The following is a 20,263-nucleotide window of genomic DNA, read 5'->3' as shown; positions in this document are numbered from 1 at the left end:
AATTCGTCTATATTCGTGCGTCAAATGTAGCTTCTTTTTCTTGCCTCAGAGGAATCTGTTGCAACATTTACGAGTATGGTATACCTGCGCGTATTATTCATACACATGTATATTCTGTGAGCAAACATTTCAGGTTCGGGAAACTTTTTTGTTTTATTTGAAGAATAGACTTAGTACCAACCCGCGCGGTTAATGATGCTACTATAAAATAAAGTTTTATGAACTTTTCAACCTCAGTGAGTGTTTGGATGATAAGTAGTTAAGTCGTACATATGTGGGGAAAATATGTTTTGTCTATACAAAACGCGAAAAAATAAGACGAAGAGGAAATTGAAAATCAGTGCGTATCAAAAAGACATGAGATTCTCTCCAAAACGTATATGCCTTTGGTTCTCCGATCTGAACAGACGACAGCTATCGCCAAAAGCATGCTTGTCCGTCAGTCGAAACCTAAAAGGACTTGGATTTACTTGGAATTACAGAGCATGAACGAAGCCAGCACAAAACGAAAGGGCAAAGTGTCCAGTGATGATTTTATCGGTAAAAAGGGCAACAAGAAACTTAGGACGGGGTACCATCTAGAAATAAAACGCCGAGACAAACTTCAGAAAAGTCTGACAACATCGTTACCATCGGGCAGGTATAAAGCTGAATGTTTCACTCACTCCTCCTCATTAGCGCTAAAGGATTTCGCTGCGATACACAAGTGTTATAATAGTTTAAAAAGTTTCAAAAGACGCGACAAGATACTGCGACATAAAAGGTCTGCGCATTCAAACGAAGATTCGGATGCAGACGTTGTCTGATGTAACTGACCAAGAGGGTATGTTTTGGTCTGTTGATGAACACGAGTCTGTACGAAATGGCCAGGGTACGAACTGACAAGTTCCCAGATGTACTGCCCTACTTGTATTGTTTAGTGAATTATTCACCAAAGTCAGAAAGTAATAAATCAAATATTGTATCAGAAAACATATTATTTATGTTTTGAATGCGATGATAATAGAATTTATATGGCATATATTGTGTGTAGTGTAAACAGTTTTCTAGTAATTCAATGCCGAAATCTGTTCAGCCAATTTTTTAATTCTTTGAAATCCCTTGTTACAGTTGAAATGTTCATTTTTAAAAGAAAATACAATATATCAGTTTGGAATTATCATTAAAACTATATTTAAGTAAACCCCCGACACATCCCTATGTCAGACTGGCTACGGAGATTCAATGCTAAAACTTTGGTCATATTAAGGTAAAACAAAATATTCACAGTTTTATTCTTGAAGATCCACTCTAACTCCCAAATAAGATTTACAAGAATTAATACATTTGTTCTGATATACCAAAGGGATGAATAAATGTCGATAACAACGGTTCGTTTGGATGATACCGAGTTTTATTTGAAAGAAATGTGCAAAAAACATGGTATTTCTATAGTATATCGGAGTAAATCTTTTAGCAATCACCAATCATTTAATATTTTTGCGTTTCCAGCTATTGAAACACTGTTACAATCTTGTTATCAGTAATTAATATTTTCCAGAAATGCATTATTCAGTAAGTAGTTGAAGGTGTATCACTCAAAATGTATGTTTGTTATACATGTGTATGTATTAATCTTGAATAAGTGTGTCACTTTTATTCAACATTTTAAAATGATGATTTTTACCTGATTTGAACGGAAACTGATTGGAAGAATAAAACGAAATACTAGTAATCAAAAATCGTTGCGGTTGACACCTAATGACACATATGCATGTAAAAAACTATAGAAACAAATCCAGTAGCCGAACGTTTAAACATAAGCCCCGTTCATGGACACAGAGCCAACGTCAATAACGCATTATAGCAAAACAAACCAAAAGCATGGAACAACAACACAGAACTCCTCAAATAACAAACTACAAAAACTCATATAGAAATAAAGAAAAAAGGGTAGAGAAAATAGCAGATAGATAGCAGTAGGATCGAGGACAATCACTTTCTATTGTTCAACAGTTCCGTAAATTTATTTTGGTGTCACTTAAGCTTTCTTAAAGGTCGGGGTTACCACTCTGATTTTTTAAAAACTTAATTGTAGCAAATACGCTTCGTATTAAAAGTTAGGGTTTATCTGTTTATATTATCCTCTCACCCGTATAGGTATCTGGGATAAAAAAGACGTCTTTGAACGTGGCGAGGGTGATTTCGAGCCCAATTATAATAAAAATAAATGTATTAAAGATCAAAATAACAGGTTTATTTGGAAAAAAAGAATTGCTATCGACGTCCTCGACAACCAATGGTATACATATTCAATATGTCTCTACAATGAATAATTCAAAAGTTACAAGCAGTCAACAACACATTTCTTTTCACAATTGTCGCTAAGCGTTCTTACTATCACTTCTAATTCAGTTTCACCAAACAAAAACTCTACGCTAACTTCGTTATCTGCCCTCCGTTGACTTTTCGCTTGTCCCAGATGTAAATTTCCTATCAGCGAACAACTTTCATCCGTAACGAAGGCAGGGTTTGGATCGGAAGATATAAATATACTTATTTCTGATTGTTCATCCATACTCAGAAATTGTTGACCAGGTGCGGGTATACGCCTATCAATTTTAACTACCTCGTTAATTTCCACAACTTTTCGGAAAACGTTATCGATAATGTTCTTACAACCATCCGTTTCAGACACTCTTTTTACCTTGAACCCATATGTATATTTTGCTACTCTAAATGTTATAAGCTTGGGCTGATGACCAAACTGAACAGCTCCTTTCAGAACCGCTAGTCCACATTCGTCCGGAACTATGATCTTCTTGCTAGTGATGGCATTTTTCATTTCGTCGGAAACTAGTTTACACTCACCATAGCCACCGACTATTATAATCGTGGTTTGTTTTTTCATACTTGCTTCTGACAAAAGGTAAAGAACATGCTGCACTGTCTCGTCAATCGATTCCGAAAACCACGATCTAACAATGTATGCGGAAACACGAAGTTTGTCTCTTCGATATGACACGTCATCTTTTATCTTCATCTCTGCAAGCATTTCGTTAACACTCTTTTCACCCACTTCGTCATGAATTTCCCTTAAAGCGGCGGAAACTCGAAAATAAACGGGACCTTTTGTTTCTGATGTGATGGTACGTTTCTTCGTTTCAAACTCGCGAAGAATATCAAAGTAATCAGCCATTTCTTCGTTTTGAAACCTCCACATTACTTCCCTTCCGAAAAGTTTAGTAAGCCATTTGATGTAGTTCTGATCTACGGAAGTCCCTCCCCAAGGCCCACCGCTTGCTCGATGTATTTCCTTTAGCGTGCCATCACTATTCCGCTCATGGACAGAGATGTCTGCTGTTCCACCTGGGAAAAATGAAATACACACATGTGAATTCTAGTTAAACACATCTTAAAATATAAATAGTTTAATATTATAGGACAAACGACGCCAAAGTCAAGTCACTTAAATGCAACTAAATATCAGTAAAACATACGGGATTTACAAACTCATAAGAATTTACAAATTGCAATTTAACTTGCAACATTTCCAATCCCAAATAATCGTCTTAATTGTTTGTCTATACATTCTATATTACTTGAAATTAAACTGAAAATCTTGCCTCCAAGGTCTACCACCATGCGTTGACTACCAGTCTTGCTGAGGTCTGACTTGATACTCGTATTGATATGTTGACACCAGATTGAAGCCGCCTCAGGCTCCAGGGCAAGCATTATCCGATCTGCATCAAACCCCGCCTGTAACGTTAGACAATATGCAATGTGTTTTCAATGCTATATTCTGCAGACAGTCACACACTGACAATCAAATGAGGTCTCTGTTAAGTTATACAATTTGAATGTATAAACAGTTGGTGTCACATTACTTCAACAATAAATGGAGAACTGTTATGTAATTTTTAATGTAAATAAATATGAGCAGTTTTCTTTAAACATAAGCAAATGGACATAAACTATTTTATAACGTTATTATATGTTTAAATATATATAGACAGTTGTGCATGAATGATACTTAAATAAACCTCTATCATAGCGCTACTGTGCCAAACTTATTAGTAAACTTATAAATGCTAACACCTACTTGAATAGCGGCCTCGCGCATAAACTGTTTAGCAGCATCGCTCCAGATTGCTGGAACAGTTAGCACGTACAGAATATCTGTTTCCTTTATACCGTCAACTTGTCTTGTTAGAGCTTCAACAAGGTGGTCTCTCAGATAACGTAATGACATGGAGAAAATAGTCATCGCTGGCATCTTCTTTCCTTGAATATCCTCGACACTAGCAGACCGGTTCAATCCCTATTAATCGTAATTATATAAAAACTAAACAGTTCTTGTACTTTTAAACATGTTAATAATTATCACAATACGATCGAAAAACAAAAAATAAAACATTTCATCTGGTCAAGTTGAAAGATTTCCTTGTTTTCTCGTAACATTAGAACAGCGAGATTTCATGATGCTTGCCAAAAAGCTTTGCATGGGTGTATTTGGTGCTTGCTACCCAAAGGGAGTTTCTACGTAGATGTATACATTTGGCAAGGGCATCTGATATAAAGCAGCTTCATGTTCAGACTTACAACATCCGGAACATATCAATTTGTATATACTGTATTTAACTGTTTGATACTGCGTAGATAAAGTATTTCTGGTAGTATATATCTTTATATGCTATGAGGCTGATGCATCTGGATAGAGGTGAATAAACATGCGATTGAAACTAGTCCTTTATCATGTTTTGGATGTTTATAATTAAAATGGATTGTAATACCTTGTTGTTATGAAGTAGCATTTTGAATCTCCTGAAAAACATCCATTCTTTGTGCTTGTTGTCTTCAGCTAGGTTTGCATACTTGTTCTCTGCATCATAACCAAAGGCAGCAAATTCCTTTTGTGGATTCAAAAGAACGCATGTCGGGGTTTTCAGTGAAATGAGCTTCTCTGTGCCGGCATTCCAACCTTGGTTTGTCTGTATTTTCCTCGGATCGTTATTGAAGGAGTATGCATATCCGCTATATGTTGTGCCAAAGTCAAAAGCCGCTACCAGTAGATGATTGCGCCCGGATTTGGACATCGCCAATGTCACTGAAATAAAACAAGATTTCTAGTCAGAATGGCATGTCAGAATTGCCATTGTGTCGCAAGTATAAATAAATAGGCACATTCCAACCGGGCTTGGACGTCGTCATTGTCTCTATCAATGAAATGAAACAATATTAACTGTCAGAGTGGCATATATTATTGTCAATATTTTCTACGACTATAGATAAGGATCAGAGTACAATTGTGTTAAAATGGAGAAAATCCACGTTCGCTTGTAAGATGTACTTGTAGGATAAGTAATTAATGGTTCTACTTAGCCTTCCCTTGTCTCAGACAAAATAGCTGTTTCATCTGCAAACAGCAGTAGTCAAACAGCAGTAGTAAGCAGTAAATATACTTCGATTACATCAATTGTCAAACCTGCATTTATACCTACTTGTAAATAAATTTCAATATCATTGAGGAAGAGAGAGGGTAAAATCGGGGAAGTCATTTCCCTTTTAAGCAAGCCACTGTTACTGTCACAGAAAACTGACTACGAATCCGAGTGTTTTGCATATTTTGACCTTAATATGCATTGACTTTAACAGGGACAAAACCTTTTTGATTTTTTTTTCCTAATTGCATCAGAAGTATATTTGTGGTATTTAACGATACAAACTTTAAAGAGATGGTTAAATCGTTTTTTAAACATCTGGACACCAAGATAACTGGGCTATTCATGCACGACCAGTATACCATGGACGTTATTCCACAAGGGGAAACGTATAACGCAAAATGCTGACAGCCAGACAGGACGGCAATGAGTACAATAAGCTGAACGTGGAGGGGTCCGTGTATACTAAGGGCCAATACGGTAACATGGAGATGGGTGGGCAGGAGTCATGAAAGATAAGTGAAAAGATATCGAAGGGTATAAAAGTTTTAACTCTAATTTTAAGTTTTAATAAATCATTATGCAACCATTACTATGATACGATTTGTTTGTGCTTTCTTTGAAACATTGAGGAAGTTCTAATCGCTTTAGTATATGAATGAAGAGAAATACCACCTGTTTATATTGGGTGTGTAGGAACCAACATGGATTACATTGATTTCGATAGAAATGTTAGTCAAATAGATGATTTGAACTATATACTGGACATCAATAAGAATCGCATAACTATGAATAATGTGTGGTAATGTTTACCATCGGGAACTCGTGAAATTTGTAGAATAAAATATGTTTAATGCATAAGAATGTAAACTAAAATGTAAAGAAAGGACATAAATTGCGAGTAAAAACAAAGCTATCATCATTCATCGGATGAAATTAGAATCATGAATTAAAACAATAATTCTCTATTGGCAACCATGAGTGGCTTGTTGGCTTGTTCGTTGAACTACACCCCACGCTGACTCATTTCTAAAATACACTGCACAAAAAGCGCTACGAATGGAAAATGTTTATAAACGCAAACATGAAAGTGAAAGCAATGTTAGTAGCATTTGAGAACTTGATGCGAGTAAAGAAAGAGCTGCGTAAACAAACAAAAGAAGAAAAAGGGGACTAAAGGTTACTAGGATGTCACAAAAACACACCTACAGTGAAAAAGAATCAAGCCCCAACAAGAATCGGAAGACGATATCGCTTTTATAGAATCTTTGGACAGCAATATGTATCAATCCAAAAAACGTTATGAAAAGAAATAAATACGAAATTAAACAAAATGAAAAACCCTGAAGTTGAACACTTCAAAATGGTTGTTCCTGAAATTGTTAAACGATTAAAAGAGGAGAAGACAAAGGCGTTTGACATCAAACTCGACAAGCTTAAAATAATAATATTTGAGATATGTGCTGAAGAATAAGATAAAGGAGCAAGAAGAAAGAGCGGAAAAGCAAGCAGACAAAAAATATGTGTTTGTTGATCCGAAGCGAACTATTTAACACAAACAGCGTTAATCGATGAAAATGACCGGTAGGGGAGAAGAAGAAATATATTTATAGCATGGATACAGGACTGTTCAGGTTAAAATGTGAAAAACGTCAGAGGAAACTTCAAAAACGGTGATTGAACCTAGGCCAATTATTGTGGGATACATAATCAAAATGGACAGTAATATCATATTGAAGCGGAGAAAAAGGAACTCAAAGAAACAACTATTTTTATTAATGAGAGTTTATCAAAGCTTAACAGGTTGGTGCTAAGTCATTCGAAAAAGAAAGCGTTTGGGCAAGGGAAGGTAAACTATACAACAGAAAAATACAGAGAACATTTGTAGTCCTCTTCCACGAAGACAGTGACTAGATCGGCACATCATGACTATGGCTTTTGCAAACATCCGCGAGTGACTTGAGACGCTATCTTCGAACCATTCAGTTTGTTTTGAACCGTTCCTTAATCAAATCATTTTTGTATTTTCTACATCGATATTTATTATTCTTCATACATAAAAGCTGTTACTATATTCTCATCAGCTGATGATATATTGTTCTGAGACAAAGCTTTTTTAAAAACAATATTTTATCGCTTGCTTTCTTGGTAGTACCATTCGTTCATATAAAACTGTACATTGTCAAAATATGCTCAAGGTTTATTTCAAAGAAAGGTCGTTAAGATATTCGTTAAGACGTCTCGAGACCATTTCCTTCCTTGGAAATTTCATCATTTGAATTTTCTTCAAAATGTCAATATTTGCACTCATATCCGCTACACTATTGTCCTTATTTGATCCCACCTCAAGAATTGAGGTTCATGATTAAAAAAAAGATTAAAACCCCCAACACTAAAAATCCATATAGCATTGAAACAATAGAAAGAAGAACATGGAATTCCCACGGTCATTTTCCCATCGACCGGATTACAAAGCGGATATTTGGTGACGATGCAACGTGGAGCATTAATGTTAATATTTTGCATTTGCGGTTTTTCTACTGTGTCATGGTTATATCCGGTGCCGATGAAGAATCTCTCCGTCATATTTAAATTTGAGAAATAAATGTTGCATTGGAAAACGGTTGGACAAATGGCTAATGTTCTAATGTTTGCGATTTGTTACCTCAAGTAACGTAATCAATTATCGAAACAAAAGCACAAGATTCAAAACCCAATATGATTTTTATAAAACTAAGTGAATGAATATTAAACAACAATCATGATTTTGAAAGCAAATACCTTAAATTTAAACCTTAAGATGTATATGATACCAACTATTTTCATCCTGATACTAACGTTCATTTTAAAAAGAACGTACCCAAGTAGCAATTATATAATTACTTTCTTTTGATACGATATCTCCACAGAAAACGACTTTCGAGAAAATTACGAAGATAACTTTTTAAAGGGAAGTCAGCGAAGACATGAAAAAAAGATCAATTGTAGTATTTCTTTTAATACATATCGAGATATAAAGCAAAGGCCTTCAAAGGTTTTACTTACACTCACTTTCCTTTTTTCAAATGAAAGCACTTTTACGTTAAGCGTTCATGTCCATGCACCATCCAATGGAATTGCCGGACAGATTCACATTCAATCATATAAAAAGTTCTGACGAAACCGCAAATTTTGCACACAGTAAAGATAAACAACCCTAACACCCCATACCATACTTGCAAGAACAATGAGCATTTATTTACCTTAAATACCCTTCAAACTATGAGTCTAAAGCCAAAAAAAATAATGACTATGTTTAAGGCAATCCAACCCTACATAGCATCTCCCCACCCCGATCAGAGAGTGTTTTTTTTTATTTCAGAAAAAAACACACCAACTTTACGACTCTTAACACTGACCTACCCAACTTATCATTTTTGATACCGTTGCCATAAGCACATACTTTCTGTCATAAGTTAAGCCTAACACGAAATAGATTCGAGTGTACCCCAGTACACACATCCTTATTGAAGTAATACAATGTCCTCTAGCATTGACATGTTCATTTACTTCAAAACAGTAATATCCAACGTGTAAATCCAAGAAGAATTCGGTGACGAGAATGGCTGTTGCCTCGTTATAAAAAAAAATTCCTAAAACACAATAAAACAATTCATTTAGATTAATTTTATTTCTTTAGATAAAACTACTATGCGTGTGTGCATTATGTTAAAATAAGTGACTCAACAAAAGAAAAAAAACCCACAACAGTTTCTGCTCTTCGACAACGTCATTCGTATGTTATTTCCTCAATTGTTTTCTTTGTTTGACATGATCGTAAAAACATATCTTAACTACCTTTTATTAAGAGTCACCTATGCTCTGATCATTCTTTAAAATCAAAATATTTTCTAAAAACCTATGAGATCATTGTACAAAATAATTACTTAGCTTTGCCCACTTTTATGACGAGTTTTTGGCCTTTATGCCGTCTCAAACCGACCTGAATTTCACAGAAATAATTCGAATAAAATTAAGATGCAATTGTCATATAAGAAAGCCAATAAGTCATCGTAAAATAAGTCAACTAAAATAAAGGAGTATCGGAAATGAGCTATTAAGATCTCCGATTGTTTAAAAGTTGAAGAATATTATTTCCCCACGAACGGGGTTTCCAGAAAATAAGGCAGACATCTTTTCAGGGTTAACACAAAGATTCAAACGCTTAAAAAGTATACACATTGTTTTCGGATATGATTGTTTTTATGTAATATGTTCTGATTTGTTTTCTTTCCTTGCGTTGATATCTACCTAACAAAAACGTGATTCCATGTCGTACTAAAGTGTTGACCAATTAGCTTAGTAGTATAAAAGAGTTATTTTATGTTTTATTATTTACAATTAGTTTATTAAAATTTATATTTTTATATTTTATAAGAACGTTTAGTTGCAATCCATAAGAAAACTGGCTCACTACCATCAAGGTCGAAACTTCTAGTTTAAACGAGTGTTTCCGATAACCTAGTTCCTGTTAGCCATGTATGTAGACGCTCTACAATAAATCTCATAATACCGCACGTTTCTACCTTTTTAGGAGTGGAAACACTTCTGTATAAAACAACAACACGTATTCAGTCAACCATTGTTATACTCTGTAATACTATGTATGGGTATGATGTTCCTTTCTAATAGCTCCATTGAATCAGGAATTATTCAACAACACGTGAACCTTAAAAAATCGCTACTACATGTCGAACATGCAAACCATTCGAACAATTGTCATTACGCTGGTTTACTACGGCCGATTATCTTTACTTAAGATTATTTTGCTTTGGATGGATTCCACATGGGCGCCGGATAGAACATGCAGATGCTAAATGAGGACGGGAAGATTCCTTTGTGTATCATTATATTGTATGTGTAGCTTTACAAAGATCAAGTCAATCACCACAATAGCGGTTGAATGTGAAATCCTGTGAAATTCGATGCGTAGAAGAATCAACCAGGGTTATGTCATCAATAGAAATTGTATGATTAGTATTAATGAAATCATTCTGCAAAAATGTTTTACCAATATGACTTAAATAAGTGATGTCTTCTTTGATTTGAAGAAAAATGTCAACATTAAAAATGTTGTATATAGGTGACGATTCTGGCGCTATAAACGCCCATATAAATATCATAGTATGTTTTAAAGAAATATTTCATCATACAGGACAATCTATATCGTTTTCTTAACAATTTTAACGCCTTTTCTCATACTGGTTTTAGCATATACTATTATCCCGCCTCTGGAGCGTTTCTCTTTACGATACTGGTATTTTCTGTATGAATGTAGGGAAAACAGTATAGCCCCTAAAAATCAATACCTGGCTAACTATGTGTCCTTGTTTCGCGAAAGCAAATAAAGTCATGTTCGCACAGTAAATTAAAAAAAATCCATGGTCCAATGTTTTACTAATGTAAGTCCTTCAATATTCCGCAAACTACACTTAAGAACATTTTCACCATCGTCCTTCTCAATTAACGAACAATGCACATGCCATTCAAACAAGTAATCTGCATTCAACTTGGACTAGTACATATTAAATTGTTTCATTAATTTCATGACCGTGAACTTAAATTGATATTTCTCATTTAAATCATAACTCTTTATCACATTTTCCATTGTAATAGATTTATAAATGTAAATATGAACATTAATTTACTGTAGAAACTTAAATAACTTCAACAAAAACGCTCAATGCTTACCTTTTAATTGAGCAAATGTTTTCCGCTTGGACTAGGAAGTAATTTCAGCTCGGAGAGAAGCGCAGTTAAAGTGTGCACTGACAAAACACATTCTTCATATTGAACATGTATTCTATCGGTTGAATTAAACTACTTTTTATGTCGAACAAAAACAATCAATGTATGTGACAGTAAATTAAAGACCTCTTAGCGGAAAGCTCTTTCAAAGTATCCACACGTCACAACCACTTGATTTAGAAAACCCCCATCCTATTCAGGCTATGGTAAAGCTTTTATTTAATTCCGGGCCGTATACCGAACCGTACGAATTGCTCATTTTGATGTATCTGTCATTGTTTGAAGTAATCCTTTGAAATGTATAACGTATTAGGGCATACATTAATTTGTTAAATGAAACATATAAACAAACTACATTTTAAAGTCAATGTAATGTCTACTTTGCTTCTGCGAATTTTGTGAAAAAGATTAACTTCAATAAAATAAAAATAAAAATTTCTATATATATATTGCTTTATTTTGCTACTGTTGTCAAATGAACTTAGCATTTTAAGGTGTTGAAAGCATTTAAATATCGTGACTTTTGCTTCTCCCTGTACAATCAAGTGATTTTCGACAAAAATAAAACATGGCCTATCAATCGTATTCACATGACAAAAAAGCACTGAATGTCGCCGTCAGCGATTTGGCGTACTATTTTACGTATCACGACGTACATAATACCGACGAGCCTGGCTCATTATTTCGCTAAATATCCAAACATATTCAGTTTAATTTTAGTTTACTTCAACGGCCAATTACATAGTTGCCTTAAATTGCGCTGGCAAAAATCCCGCGGTAACAGCTTGACAAAAGTCTTTGATGAAATGAAACTTTCTAGCTCAGCCGCTGTTGAGGAGTTACAAATTGACTGTTTGTTATGTGCAAAATGCCACTGAGATCGTGCTTTGTTTATTTGAAAACAGTAGTAATGCTTTTATTATTAAATGAATGCCTTTCTGATATTTTGTATGGTCCGGTGAACGGGGCTGGATACTGGTAATAGATTATGAAAAGTGTCAATTGTGTGATCGATTTTTAGGGGACACGGTAACCAAAAACAAAATTCAGGTCAGCATTTATGAAAGAAACTAGTGAAAGCGTTAAAGGGAATCGCAAAAATCGACGCACAACCCGTTTACCGGCTGGTTCTGGTATAAACTAAAGGAAGTAGGTGTTGTATGGGACACGCTTACTTTACACCCCTTCACTGATTTTGTAAAACTCGGTTAAAGCATCCGCAAATGTGGCCCTAAATCAAAACAAAAGCTGGCTTGGTCTTGTACTCACTAGAACTGATGCCTTTCACATTACATATACACAAGAAATCTTAACATTATATACAATTTCGCGGGCTAGTATTGACCCTTATAAAACCAGATGCTTTAAATTCAATATACCATAATATTTCATTTGTACATCTATATGATAATTCCTTTATCAAGACAGCTACAATCTCATGTACATATATTCTATAAAACCGCAATTACATTGAGCAACTTCCTTTCGAATGTTTAATGATGTCTTCTTAGTATTTCTCAGAAGCTCTCAGTATCTCTTAGTGGCTTTAAGCAGGAGTGGTTTCAACGGTTTGATAAAGCCTTTCAAACTACACAAGTGTTTCATCTTCCGTTTGCAATAAGTTTAGCTCATTGTCTATTAAGCATCTACTAGCGAAGTTTGTGACTAAATTCTGTGAAATTAAAAGGGTTTCAGATATACTTTTACAAGAGGTATTTATCCCGACCAACCTCTATCGTGGTGTGAAACACAGAAATCCAACAACAGAAAAGCTAATCAGATTTGATCATATCATAACTTGGCAAATAATGAGATCCACCCAATATTAGAAATGTTTATTTGTATAAACTATATAGTTTCCTTAATTAGTAGAGTCATGACATGGGAATTACTTCTAATATAACGACTGGTTTAAAATGACACCTGAAACTACAAGTCCACCTACCAAACCATATATCTAACCGCTTTGGATGAACACGTTTACTCATTCAAACCCCCAGCAAAGCAGTACTTAAATTGCCACAGGATCCGTCCTCCAGCAGGGGATTGTATATATATATAAAATAATAATTAACATTAAAGTCTTTATATACCATATTAATTGGTGATTTTGCATTCTTCATATTTTTAACCAAAATTTTACAAAACTTTATTTGCATAAACTGGATAAAAGTAATATTCCAAGCTCACCATATACAGCAACGATAGCGGTTTGCTGCTTAATATCTAAAATGTATTTCAGAAATCTAATATGTAGCTTACCAACTTCTCCCCATACCGAAAAATGAAACTGGAACGAACATAGAGTCAAATAAACACAATTTAGTTTTAAAATCAAGGTGAACTTTGTCAATCAAAGACAAGATACTTTGGTAGGCCTTTAGAGCTTGAGCATTTAGCATGTGACATAATGTCTGTATACGTTTACACCGATATAATTTAAGAATCGTCGTTGTACATTTTGCTTCCATTATTCATAAACACAAATCTTAGTTTTATTTATACTCCGAATTTAACAGAATAATGGTAAATGATATCCATCGGGGCTTGTAAACTCGCTGGTAAATAATAGAATATTATCAGGAAATAAAATCATATACATTGCTAAAAGTTCTAAATCCTTAGTAGTAAATGTTTGAAAATTTATTTTTTCAAGCTATCATTTATAAACAATATTAATTAAACAGAAGAAAGTGGTTCTCCTTGTTTAAGACCGACTCGAAAAAAAATTGCAGCCGTAGAATGATTATCACGAAAACCAAACTGGCAATCACTAAACTTATTCTTCAGTTCATACCTACTAATTATATTTCTCAAAATTAAAGAAAATATTTTAGAAGTAACAATAACTAATGTAATATCTCTGTTATTAACAGAGTCAGATTAATTCCCTTCTTGAATGCAGGGACAATAGCTCCCTTCGACCAAGATAATATTATAGGGTTTACACAATGGTCATATATATGTTTAAAGATAGTACAAAAATATTGTGAACAACAGTCATTCCTATATATAAAAACGTCCGCTATATTATTAAAAGAGTCACATGACTTGTAGCGGGACATCAGTGTTATAGTTTAAGTAATCTCCTCAATTGTAATAGCGCAGTCGAGTTGGTCAATATTCTAAGTATCATTTCCAACATTATTGTGAGCATTCCTATTATTTTGCCCTTTGGTACAATTTGATATATAAAAATCGTTTTAAAAATCTTCAGCAACCACAGAAGTATTGCTGCTTGAAGAACTTCTTACTTTCTTAATATATTTCCAAAATTTGCGTGGAGAACCTTTACTCATTTGAGAAAACTTTATCCTTTCCTGGCTATAAAACAACACTTTATATGTTCTTTTAGCTTCTGCAAAATTACGCCGTGCGGTAAGAAATGACATCTTATATATTCCACTGTTTCTTTAAGACAATAATTGCTTGGCTTTAAACAAATCTTTGCCTTTTTACAATCTTCATCAAACCAAGGAGATTTGTATCGGGAATTTGGAGCCTTTTTGACATATGTTTTACCAAGGCACTTGAACGATATATATTGTAATCTGTATCTGAAAAAGTTTTATACATTCATCAAGAGACATATTACCAGACAAAAAAAGAGTATTTATTTCCATAAATAACTGGAAATTATGCAAATTCTCATAAAATATGTTCTTGTGTTCTTTATTCCAAGGAACTTTATTTTTATGCGCAAAGCTATTGTCAAATATAGCATTATGAATATTCATACTAAAAGTCATTCGGCAATGAACCGATAGCTCGGTCCAGTCTAAAACACATATACGTAACTGAGTTATATTAGTAATTATTACAGATTTGATAGTCGACCGTTCTAACAACAGATTAATTTCTATGGTAATATTAAAAATACACATACATGTTCTTCAACAATGGCCCCTAATCATTGGATTAAATCTTTCAAATCACAGCTCTTAGTAGAATGGGCCAATTCTGAGACACTAGACTGATTCCTTTTAAATCAAATGAAATAAAACTTTGTTTTTAAACAAACTAACATTGATTACTTAATGCAATTATTTAACCTAAATGGTCAAACTGAATAACATTTATGTAGAAAACATTTGATATGGCAAATCGTCCGAATATTGCAAAATCTTATTAAAATATGGTCATATAGAAGTGGAAGCAAGAAAAAAGGATACAGACTACAAAAATGGCAGCAAATGAAACTGAGGGGAGAAACCTGACTTTAAGTTGCTTTTATTTAGTGTATGAAAAGTAAATGTTTCTAATTAGCACATTAAATTTCTAATTGGATATTATGTAATATAATGCAATAATGTTAAAGTTAAAACCTATTTTAAAACAATACCGTATTATATTTTGTTTGAGTAAAATATAATCAATCACCAATGAAGGTCACACTCTTTAGAATACCTATATATATCCCAAATACATATTCCATTACGGAGCCTGGTCGTTGCGTAATAATTAACCCAAGTGTGTTAAAACGGTCCGAGAGTATCTGTGTCTCATATAATGTATGTTGGTCTTTGACCCTTGTGCCTTTAGTGTATAGTTGAATTTTTGTTTGTTGGGGTCGCCTCTTAAGATCCCACTATAGTATTAGTATATCAGGTTGTAATGGACATGGGGACCTTTCAAGTCATATTCTCCCCCGTCTTATGATGATTGAATATTCGTTGAATACTACATTTTAAAATAAGGATGATACTCCTGTCACATTGCTACGACATTACCCCAGACTTGTCGCGTGAATGCATGTCAAAAACTCCTCCGATATCTATTTGACGTTACTACGGAAATGCGCTAGATCGTATGGACTTCCGTACGATACAGTTAAAGAGAGTGTGTATTAGTTTATAGTTTTGAGCAATATCGTCCAATGAGATACGTTTAGAGCCTTTGTCACATATAAACCATGTTTTATGCGACCTTATTAACAACTTACAACACTGTTACCCATACGCTTATTCCCGTACTTTTGTCGCAGCGAAATTGTTGACGATGAAAACAAGGGTGAGCATACGGCATTGGTAGTAAGCAGTTGTATAACGATGGCTGTGTTGCGAGATCCGTTGAAAGCAAATCTGAATAATGAGAGTAGTCTAGAGTTTAAAATTGTGCTATAATCTCTCTGACAAAATCAAAGATACGTCGTAACTAGTTCCAAAACATCTTGACATTGTGAGAGATGTATATGCACATTTTTGTTGACACGCGCATAACTGGCTTTATAACAGAATATTACTACTAGAAGCCCAAAACTCACATCGCGTTTGTCATTGAATATGGTACGAATTTTAAAACCGCCTACTTTTGGTTCAAATCAGGATGACTTTGCGAGTTACCTTGCAGCAACTATTTAAGATCTCTAATCATAGAAGTACTTGGGGTTTACCTTTTCGTATTTTATTATTATTTGTTTTATTGATAAGTTTCCTCAAGTTAATGCATACTTTGATAAGATTTACCTTTTGCGTTTTATACATATATATAGTATTTATGCACTAAGCTGTTTGCAGAGTTTTGTGCTGTTCTATGTTTCTTGTTTGTGATTTTGTGTTCTATGTCTCTGGCGTTTGCCTTTTGCCACTAAACCGGGTTTATGTTTAAACTTTTTGCTACTGAGCATGTTTCTGTAGCTTATTGCATAAATATTGCAGTAGAAAGTCAATTATATCCCGATGATATTTCTGTTACCCACTGTCACCGTGATATTGCGAACATGACTTCCGTTATTTTTGGTACTTTAAATGACGTGGTTCACCAGATCATACATATACCTGACATTTTAGATGATTTTACTCTATTCCATTTATTTCCAAGGGTAAAATGTGCAATGATTACTGAGTTTTCTATTAAATGTAGAGGCGTCCTGGCTTGCAATATTCTGATATGTTTATTCTTCAACGAATACTCCTTAAATTCGTCTGTTTGTAGAACAAACTATATTGCTTTGAGCGAAAAACATGTATGGATGTATTTAAGTTCGTACGTCCGTACGAGATTTCGCGGCAATGTACATACCCATCATTGTTGCGTTTTTTGTCAACACGACTTTTGCGATTTTGAGTTTTGAACGAAGAAAGAAATTGGGAGAGTACTGTTTTCAGATTCTGATTCGTTAGCCTCTTATTCGTCAAGAGCATTAGTTTTGCTGGTAATGACTACAGAAGGCATTTGATAAGTGTTTAACCCTTTTCAGATCAGAAAACGACACGGAGAGACTATTGTCAAATTAGATGGCAAAAGCGTAAAGTGGATTTGCAGGTTGTACAACCCTATATATTTTTAAAGATGCATTAAGGATAATGAGTGAATGTACGAATATGAACACCACATAAGAAATCGAGGTTCTTGGACAGATTTTGGCGCAGAAGGGGTAAGGCAAGGTACGAAGGAGACAGTGAGAGAGATAAGTGGCGTTGGTGCAGTTATAGAACAATTTGTACCACGATACACTGATGGAAGACAAAATAAACCTACGAAAAGACATTTCAAAATCCTTGTCATGAAGGTAGGGTTTTTGTACCAGACAATGAGAAGAGAAAGGGGGCACCTTTTTTTGTTAGAGATATATAGGAAGAAAGTGTTAAAGGGAATGCACGACGATGTTGGCCATCCCGGGAAGGAGAGAACGATGATGTTGCTGAGGAAATGGCAATATTGGCCATGAATAAGTTTAGATGTTGACAAGAAAGTTAGTAGATGTGGAAGATGCTAACGAAGAATGTCATCAATCACCCACGCGAGACTTCTCTGGTGAACATCAACATTATATATCCATTAAAGCTTCTTTGCAAAGACTTCATGACACTTGTTGGCAAGAAAATTAGTAGATGTGGAAGATGCTAACGAAGAATGTCAGCAATCACCTACGCGAGACTTCTCTGGTGAACATCAACCTTATATATCCATTACAGCTTCTTTGCAAAGACTTCATGACACTTGAGCCGTTTAAAAGTGAAATGTATAAATTAACAACAAACATTTAACAAAATTTGCCCAAGCTATTTCAACAAGAAACAAGACAGCAAAAACAAGTCCAGAATCACTTGACTACAGCTTTATTTTCAACCACTGCATTCCAACGATATTTCATTTAAACCAAGCGCCAAATTCGAGTCGGAAACTAAGCAGGAGTTACGAATATTTACCAAAAAGTATGAATATCTCCGTAACAACAAAACATATTGTATTTATATCTTACACATAACTAGATAATGTATTAACAATGAAATCGCTCGATTCAGTTTTTATTCTTATTTTTAATTTGTTGATTTATGTTAGAAATCGTACCAAATAAATGAACATTTGTGAGCGATCATGCATCTTTCGGCGAGAATTAGGCTATTATACAAAAGGAGGAGACACATTTCCATCATAGTCGTATATTGCACAAGATCAAGTTATTCGAAACTTTTCGATTTTGATATATAAATGTTCGTATAACCATAAAATACAAAAAAAATGATGGAAAACTCTCCATGTGTCAAAATCAAACGCTTATCGATTTATCACTGTGTTAACTATATCCGGCGTCCGTTCCCCCATAGTGATACTGGCTATGATAATTTAATCTTCTATGTAGCTTCTTAGAACATTTCTGCATTTCATTTAATACGGATATTAATTCATAGATGGAGAGAAACAATAAACGGGTGATCCGTAATTGAGAAAGGAAGAAAAACAGCAAAAGCTATTGTGTTTTGCCGTTTGATCTAAACAAACGTCGTTTTCTTACTTTCATAAAGGAAATTTATACATGTTTTGTTTCCCTAATTTTGAGTATTGAATAGAAGACTGCCGTTCTATTGTAACGAAATTCCCATTTTATTTAGATATTTTTTTTTTCAAAGTTTAGAGTTTTTTTTTTACCAGAATCATACATTGCATGTATTCAATATTAATGAACTAATTTATTGTCATTATTGCTTTAATTTGCTATGCTTTACCATGCTCCATGCATTTTATCTGATTGTCAAGTATAACATCTGTATTATCATCGCCACTTATGTAAACTACTAACGGGTTATGTGACACTATATGTGTATCCTTATCTCTATCGGCCGTGGTTTCAATTGAACTGTTCCGGCTTTCCGGCTAACTTGCAAACATTTCATGAAACGAAAACAACTCCTTCTTGGTAAAAACCGGGTAACACCCAGGTCAATTTGATTAATCAGTACGTTTTTAAAATAGAGACACACCATGCTATTAATTTGCCCTTGTGCTCATAATGTTCCTCAATTGTGTATCGGGCCGTTATGAAAAACCCGTGCCAAGTATCTGGCCAAGACCTTGCTGCACCAGGTGTTGCCCTCTATATGCATGTATAAGATTGCATTCTATAATGCCGTTTGTCGATATGTGGTAACGTTAATCATGCAGCCAAATGATTTAAGTCACAATCAATATAAAAATAACATGTTCTTATATGGCATATATGGTACTTATTTGTTCTGGTGACAGTGTATTGTAACAATATATATATCTTTGACAGGTGATCAAGCCCCGGCCTCCGGATCTCTGGTTGCCCGGAAGACTGAATTATATCCTCTTCCTTTAACTATAACTTGTACGATAAAAACTGGAACTGTGCTTTTAAAATTGTTTTAATAAAGCCGAACCAAATCGGAATGGCATTTATTGTAGTTTTTTAGGAATGCCTTTACTTTTTGTGTTTCTATCTTTATATCGTTCGATAATATATCACTGCGTCATAAAACTGATTTTACAGGTTGATTTTCATCTTATCTTTCATTTCCTCTGGGCGTATATCTACGTAAAACTAGTCTTCAAAAGTACAATCACACTTTGCTATTCTGAAAGTTGACAACATGCAGAGTGTTTAAGCGGTTATACGTTACTTTACGGTATGTCTTGTATAATACGTGCAAAAATGTAATGGAATATTTAAACGGCACGTGGAACTTAAATCACAGCAAATAACAAGCCTTTTATACATTTAGTGCGCTTATATTGTTAAAACAGTTAAAATTAAAAATCGGTCAATTTTCTAATAAACAAACAGAAAAGTTTTTTTGGTTAACTCTTAC

At 34.3% G+C, this 20,263-nt stretch overlaps 2 protein-coding genes across 4 annotated transcripts in view; both read right to left on the bottom strand.

Moving 5' to 3' along the window:
* The window catches only part of LOC128243084 (heat shock 70 kDa protein 12B-like), a 46,227-nt gene that overhangs the window by 21,419 nt on the left and 4,545 nt on the right, over positions 1-20,263 (bottom strand). The gene's annotated exons all lie outside the window — the stretch shown is intronic.
* On the bottom strand, positions 1,407-11,328 carry LOC128243085 (heat shock 70 kDa protein 12A-like). 3 transcript variants are annotated; one of them, XM_052960610.1, is made up of 5 exons: positions 11,154-11,328; positions 4,776-5,089; positions 4,085-4,303; positions 3,606-3,741; positions 1,407-3,348 (listed from the first exon to the last, which is right to left on the bottom strand). In XM_052960610.1, the coding sequence occupies exons 2-5, from the start codon at positions 5,076-5,078 to the stop codon at positions 2,324-2,326; spliced, it is 1,683 nt and encodes a 560-aa protein (XP_052816570.1). In that variant the 5' UTR covers positions 5,079-5,089; positions 11,154-11,328; the 3' UTR covers positions 1,407-2,323. The 3 variants fall into 3 exon arrangements, with proteins under 3 accessions (XP_052816570.1, XP_052816571.1, XP_052816568.1); XM_052960611.1 differs by lacking the exon at positions 11,154-11,328 and adding an exon at positions 10,772-10,925; XM_052960608.1 differs by lacking the exon at positions 11,154-11,328 and adding an exon at positions 9,350-9,387.

Source organism: Mya arenaria, chromosome 8, assembly GCF_026914265.1.
Source record: "Mya arenaria isolate MELC-2E11 chromosome 8, ASM2691426v1".
NCBI classification, from domain to species: domain Eukaryota; kingdom Metazoa; phylum Mollusca; class Bivalvia; order Myida; family Myidae; genus Mya; species Mya arenaria.
Note: the sequence above shows the minus strand (reverse complement) of the source record. Positions and strands in the feature narration are given on the sequence as shown.